This window comes from Chiloscyllium plagiosum, chromosome 6, assembly GCF_004010195.1.
Source record: "Chiloscyllium plagiosum isolate BGI_BamShark_2017 chromosome 6, ASM401019v2, whole genome shotgun sequence".
In the NCBI taxonomy this organism is placed as follows: Eukaryota; Metazoa; Chordata; class Chondrichthyes; order Orectolobiformes; family Hemiscylliidae; genus Chiloscyllium; species Chiloscyllium plagiosum.
Window position 1 is genome coordinate 1,431,937 of NC_057715.1, and position 7,233 is coordinate 1,439,169.

Consider the following 7,233-nt stretch of genomic DNA (forward strand, 5'->3'; position numbering starts at 1 on the left):
AGGGAGGAGGGACTTGGGGGAGGGGCGTTGGGAATACGATAGGTGGAAGGAGGTTAAGGTGAAGGTGATAGGCAGGAGAGGGGTGGGGGCGGAGAGATCGGGAAGAAGATTGCAGGTCAAGAAGGCGGTGCTGAATCTGAGGGTTGGGACTGAGAAAAGGTAGGGAGAAGGGAAATGAGAAGGCTGGAGAAATCAGCATTCATCCCTTGTGGTTGGAGGGTTCCGAGGCGGAAGATGAGGCGCTCTTCCTCCAGGCATAGTGTTGCCATAGTCTGGCGATGGAGGAGGCCAAGGACCTGCATGTCCTTGGCGGAGTGGGAGGGGGAGTTAAAATGTTCAGCCACGGGGCGGTTGGGTTGGTTGTTGCGGGTGTCCCAGAGGTGTTCTCTGAAACGTTCTGCAAGTAGGCGGCCTGTCTCCCCAATGTATAGGAGGCCACATCGGGTGCAGTAAATGATGTGTGTGGAGGTACAGGTGAATTTCTGACGGATATGGAAGGATCCCTTGGGGCCTTGGAGGGAAGTGAGGGGGGAGGTGAGGGCGCAAGTTTTGCATTTCTTGTGGTTGCAGGGGAAGGTGCCGGGAGTGGAGGTTGGGTTGGTGGGGGGTGTGGATCTGACGAGGGAGTCGCGGAGGCAGTGGTCTTTCCGGAACGCTGATAGGGATGGGGAGGGAAATATATCCTTGTGGTGGGGTCTGTTTGGAGGTGGCGGAAATGGCGAAGGATGATATGATGTATCTGGAGGTTGGTGGGGTGGTAGGTGAGGACCAGTGGGGTTCTGTGGACAGTTATTTCTACGTAGGTCCAAAGACATTCCCCTTTCCCAGATTTGGGCACACTGAACTGAAAGCTTAAACAGAAACTTATGTACATCATGTAACATTTTAACTGTGGCATACCAAAACTATTTTCTGCATGAGTTGGTAGTCTGATTTCTGTTTATTGAGGTGAGCTAAAGGTGGGGAATTTGCAACAAAGCACCCAGGCTTGTAGTGCAAAACTCTTAGAACTGCATAAGTGTAAAAGACCTCTTACCAAGTGGTGAAACAATTCTACCATTGTATAAAGTTGAAGGGATTACTGTCATTCATGAATTTGGTTGTATGGATAGCAACCAAAATGCATGGTTTAGAACTGGTTATTAACAAATTGTGCAGGCCTTGCACTTCTATCATATAAAGATTCAACTTATTTAAGTAATTGTACAAGAAATGTAGTTATGCGGCAAAGGGCAATATGTCCAAACATCATAAGGTCATGGAAAAAATCCCTGACTGTGCTACACAACATTAAAATGTTATATTTCAATGTCTTTGGGTTATAAATTGAACAATATTAACTCCCAGTACTTTCTGGCATACCAAGATTTCATTTCAAAATTGAAAATAAAAGTTTGGAAATATTATAGAAAAGATCATTAAGTATATGTAAAATAGAAACTTAGTCATACAAGTCTTTGTTTTATGCATCATGGTTTGTCATTTTAATATTGGATTTTTTTTTTACTTAAAAAGAACTACAATACACATGTTTATACATTAAATTGAAGTTGGGTAATCATGTTTTCATGGTCTTTGAACAATAAATGGTATACCACACATCTTAAAATGATAAAATGGTTGAACCGATTGCAAGAAGCTTTTGAACAGAAATCTTCCAACCACAGACTTATGGATACCAGTACCCATCTTCACAAGTCTCCTAACCTACCCAATGTAGCCTTTACATGCACCTTGGGTATTCAGATTCAAGACAAGAATATTGGACCTTAATTTAAAATGTAGCAATACCATGGCACTGCACCCATGCAACCTCCATTATGAACACAATTTTTCTTGTTTGGCGAAGCTTTATTCAGATTATACCTTTAAAAGACCTTACGTATGCCTTGCTTAATAAATGCATTACATTAAACCATTCCTATATCAGTCACAACTTTGCCTGTACTCTCAGGTTAAATCAAGATGAGAGTTCTAAATTTTCAAAGTTTAATTTTCTGATTAACCCAATTGGAAATTAGAGTTGCTTAACAAAATTTGTTAAATGCCACTGTACTTAATTCGTTTTTGTACAGACTGGAATCATATTGTTCAAGGTAATGATAATTTTAAAGCATTGAATATCAATTTGTTTCCCCTTCAATAGTATACTTGGGCCAATTGGGGGTAGGCAAAGTACAAATGCACTAAAGGTCTTTAAATATATGCATTTTTTTTCATATGAAACTGTAAGGCATTGGAAAACTACCCAAGAAGACAATCAAAATATCAACTGCATTAATTTCACTAAACACTTATGATAATGCATTGATAACTTGCCTGTTCCATATTGTCACAAGTTTAATTTGAGCACCACAGGCCTACTGAAATTGATGTATGAAGTATAGATGCCAATATTTTTCAGTTTCAGTCTGGGTATTTCATTGCAGGTAAAGAAAGTGCCCAGGAATAGTTTGGTATTAGAATTAGACTCATTTCCTTAAGTCTTGGGATAAAATGACAAATATTACAAACAAGTTGGGCCCACTAGAGGGCAAAAAAGGTTATAACTGATAAATATGCATAAATTTTAAATGTAAATAAATGAATACCAGACAATTCAATAAATAAATATCTATTTTAAAACAGTAACAATTAAACCTAAAGAACACCTAGTATCATACCTAGGAGGCCTAAGCACATTGTTTGCTTAAGCTTTGAAAGAAAATTGAACAATGCACAATTTATTTTTAAATCAAGTATTATACCATGGCAAACAGCAGTAACAGAAATGTCATACAATTATTATATCCATTAATGAATGAAAACATACTGTATAAAAGTCCAAAATACTTAGAAAATAAGACAAAAGTATAAAAATTATTAAATTTAATTTCTTCAATCAATTTGATGCCTGTGACAATTATCCTAAAAAGGAGTATAGTCATGTGGATACATTACTGGAAGCCAGCTCTCTGTAAATGATGCACAATGGCTCCATCCAAGAGACTTCATTATCTAAGTGAAACAAACACATGAATATTACAAGAAACATCTCAGACAGAGCAACAAACCAGTAACATACATATTTTGCATGATATAGGAAGTGTGTGGTGAACAACACCATAGTTTTAATTCACTACCACACAAAGCTGTGGAGACCAGGTCATTGAGTATATTTAAGACTGAGATAGATAGGTTCTTGATTGTCAAAGGGATCAAGGGTTATGGGGAGAAGTGAGAAAATGGGGTTGAGAAATTCATGAACTAGGAGAAAGTGAGGATTGCAGATGCTGGAGTATCAGAGCTGAAAAATGTGTTGCTGGAAAAGCGCAGCAGGTCAGGCAGCCTCAAAGGAGCAGGAGAAATTCCTGCTCGTTCCTGAAGAAGGGCTTATGCCCAAAACATCGATTCTCCTGCTCCTTTGATGCTGCCTGACCTGCTGCGCTTTTCCAGCAACACATCTTTCAGCTTTGAGAAATTTACCAGCCATGATTGAATGACAGAGCAAACTCAAAGGGCTGAATGGCCTAATTTCTGCTCCTATGTCTTGTGGTATAGTGACCATCTAATTTTGATTAATTACAAATAAAACACTACCAACTAATTTAATTTTCACAACCTTGTTGTCCAATTGGAGGGAGAGATTTTGATAATCACGCTTGTCAATTTCGATGACCCCCTGCCTCCATATTAAAACAATTAAAAATAGTACTATTTAGTTCTCCATTGGTGACCTCCAAAGATAATTTTCAGGATAGTTAGTCAGGTCATGTAGCAACATAGAAACTAAGAGCAGGAGTAGGCCCTTCCAGCTTGCTCGACCATTCAATATGATCATGGCTGATCATCCAACTCAGTAACCTGTTCCTGCTTTCTCCCCATATGCTTTCCTTTTAGTCCCAAAAACTATAGCTAACTCCTTGAAAACATTAAAACTTTTGGATATAATTGAATATTGTCACAATCGAAATGGAAAAGTCAAGTGGACCACTTTATGCTGGACATGACAATCACATCCTAAAGCAGCTGTTAGGACTTGATTACCATAGTCAAGCAGTCCAATAATGTTTTAGATGAGTGTTCATGTCACTTCAAAGTTGTCAGTTACCAAACTGGCAATCACCACACACTGGGACAATCGGACAAGTGAGCAAAAGGGGCTTGACTCCATCCTCTTTCTTGGTGGGACTGCTCACCATTTCCTCTTGGAATATCTTCGACCACACTGATTTTTCTTCAGGCAACGGATTCCAATTCATATTTGATAAATCGCACAGTTCAGAAACATCTGCCTTGCTTAATTGAGAGTAGCAAGGCTTTTCCATAACTACATTGAATTCAACTCAATTATGATCACTACCACCAAAATGCTCTACCAAGGGAAGAATTTCTACTGGATTCAATATTTACACATGCATAAATCTCTCCTCACTGCTACTGATTCTTGCTCTTTTACATGTGCATATGTTGTCATCTATTATCACAAATTAATACAAATAAGTCTTACCTGAATGCAATTTTTCCAGTTTTCCTTACTTGGCTTATCCTCCAGAAGTTTCATTGCAAATTTGAGCGCCCGGCCATACATTTTGTTCACGAGTGCATGTTTGTATGCAAAAGTTAAAACCTATCAAGACCAACAGGAATTAAAGCATTTAGATGTTTTGCAATATAGGAAACAGAATTAAACAAGAAACATTTCAGCTTGCCACAATTTTCCAATTTTAACTAACTTTTGATACAAGGATTCTCATTTTATCTCTGTGCTATTAATATTAATGACCTGCATGAGGGAAGTGAATGGACTGTTGACATGTTTGCTGATAATCCAAAAAACAAAGGTGTGAAAGCAAGTGGTGAGGATAATACAGACTCTACAGAGGGATACAGACAGGATACGTGAGTGGTGAGGATAATACAGACCCTACAGAGGGATACAGACAGGATACGTGAGTGGTGTGGATAATACAGACTCTACAGAGGGATACAGACAGGATAAGTGAGCGGTGTGGATAACGCAGACTCTACAGAGGGATACAGACAGGATAAGTGAGTGGCGAGGATAATACAGACCTCTACAGAGGGATACAGACAGGATAAGTGAGCGGTGTGGATAACGCAGACTCTACAGAGGGATACAGACAGGATAAGTGAGCGGTGTGGATAACGCAGACTCTACAGAGGGATACAGACAGGATAAGTGAGCGGTGTGGATAACGCAGACTCTACAGAGGGATACAGACAGGATAAGTGAGCGGTGTGGATAACGCAGACTCTACAGAGGGATACAGACAGGATAAGTGAGCGGTGTGGATAACGCAGACTCTACAGAGGGATACAGACAGGATAAGTGAGCGGTGTGGATAACGCAGACTCTACAGAGGGATACAGACAGGATAAGTGAGCGGTGTGGATAACGCAGACTCTACAGAGGGATACAGACAGGATAAGTGAGCGGTGTGGATAACGCAGACTCTACAGAGGGATACAGACAGGATAAGTGAGCGGTGTGGATAACGCAGACTCTACAGAGGGATACAGACAGGATAAGTGAGTGGCGAGGATAATGCAGACTCTATAGAGGGATACACACAGGATAAGTGATAGGCCAAAACCTGGTAAATGGAAAATAATGTGTGGAGAATGACAGATATACCCTTTTGCAGGACGAATAAAAGAGCTGAAATTATTTAAATGGAGACAGGATCTGCACATCCTCGTGCATAAATCACAAGCTAGCACACAGGTTCAGCGGGTGCTATGGAAGGCAAACAGAGTGTCAGCCCTTTTTCAAAAGGGAAAGGAGAATAAAATTAGGCAAACCTTGCTAAAACTAATTAGGCCAGACCTAAAACATCACAAAGAATTCTGTTCCTTTTATTTAAATAAATTGGCATCGGAGACAATCTCAGCAACTTAATGAAAGGTGATCTTAGTGAAACCTACAAAATACTTAAAGCAATAAACAGAGTAAATGCAAGTATGATCTCTCCCCTGATTGAGGAGTCGAGATGTATTGGTAGAACTTTAAATAAAGGGGATAGCATTTAGGACCAAAATTGTGAGAATGTTTTTTACTCAGCTGGTTCAGATTTTTTGGAATTTTCTAGCCTAGAGGATTGTGGAATGTCAGTCATTGAGGATACATACAGGAGCGGTCATTAATCTTTTGATTATATTGGTGTAAATTAGTTAGTTTGTGTTTTCCTGATGTGATTCATGCCTTAATCCTTGTGCCTTAGCACTGAAGATGTGATCGATTAAAAATGGGGAGGACCACCTCTCGATCTGAGTCCTGGTTGCCACTTTTAAAGTAGATCACAGCTCTACTTAAATTTGGTCTGTTTCAGGTCAGCACTCTCTGCTGGAACTAATGTATGGTCTTAGATACAGAATCAGAGTTATGACATCAGAGTTCCAGTAGTACTTTTCTTTTGTATTAGCACAATGACAAATTGTTTTTGATGAAGGGACCAGGATATTTCAAACAGCAATAACAATCTTTATGGGTGAAAAACTAAATAATTTGAGCACTATGAAGCATAAATGTGTTGGAAACTGAGGGACTCCTAAAATCTTAACTTCCTGGTCCAAGTTAAAATCACTTTGGGTAACCACTAGGCAATTTTAAACATTTAATCCACTGCAAGGTATATGGGTTGCACCTTCAGAAATAACAAAATGAAGAAAACAACTTTACCTTAGCATCAGTGAGTTCTGCCCATTTAATTATTTCTGAGAAAGTTTCGATCAAGCTTTTGAAGCTGCCTTTGGTATCATCTTCTGTATTGTCTGTCTCTTCTGAGGCAGCACCATCCTGTGAATGGAGCTGCAGAAGTCTATCTGCCAGTGCACAGCCCTTTCGGCACAAAGCATCAATCAGGGAGGATTTTTGTTTCTCCATATCACTAAGCATCGAATAACAATGAAGACAATAAAACAAAACAGTTCAGCACTTCAAACAGATATATCTTCCTGGAAAACAACATTTGTCTAAGCAAATTAATTAGTTGAAGCTGAACAAAATCTTTAAGAACTTAGTAAGAAAAATAAGAACGTAGTTTGTGTCTGTGCAATACTTAGCAAAACCTTTGATGGATGGTTTCAGAAAACAAAGGTATATTTCTTTGATGAGTGGGTGGGGCCTTTGATAATGTTAATTGCTTTTCTGAGGCAGTGGCAATCAGAGATGGAGTCAATGCATGGGGGGCTGGTATAGGTGGGGTCAATGGGTATGATGTCACATGTCGG

The 7,233-nt window shown here is 39.4% G+C and overlaps 1 protein-coding gene across 2 annotated transcripts in view; it reads right to left on the bottom strand.

The window, feature by feature from the left end:
- Positions 1 to 707: 707 nt before the first annotated feature.
- tpp2 (tripeptidyl peptidase 2) overlaps positions 708 to 7,233 on the bottom strand; it is a 106,842-nt gene continuing 100,316 nt past the window's right edge. For both annotated transcript variants that reach the window (XM_043691155.1, XM_043691154.1), the window contains 3 exons: positions 6,683 to 6,890; positions 4,490 to 4,609; positions 708 to 2,997 (listed from right to left, as the gene is read on the bottom strand). In XM_043691155.1, the coding sequence (XP_043547090.1) occupies positions 2,908 to 2,997; positions 4,490 to 4,609; positions 6,683 to 6,890 (418 nt within the window). In that variant the 3' untranslated portion in view covers positions 708 to 2,907. The remainder of the gene's footprint in view (positions 2,998 to 4,489; positions 4,610 to 6,682; positions 6,891 to 7,233) is intronic.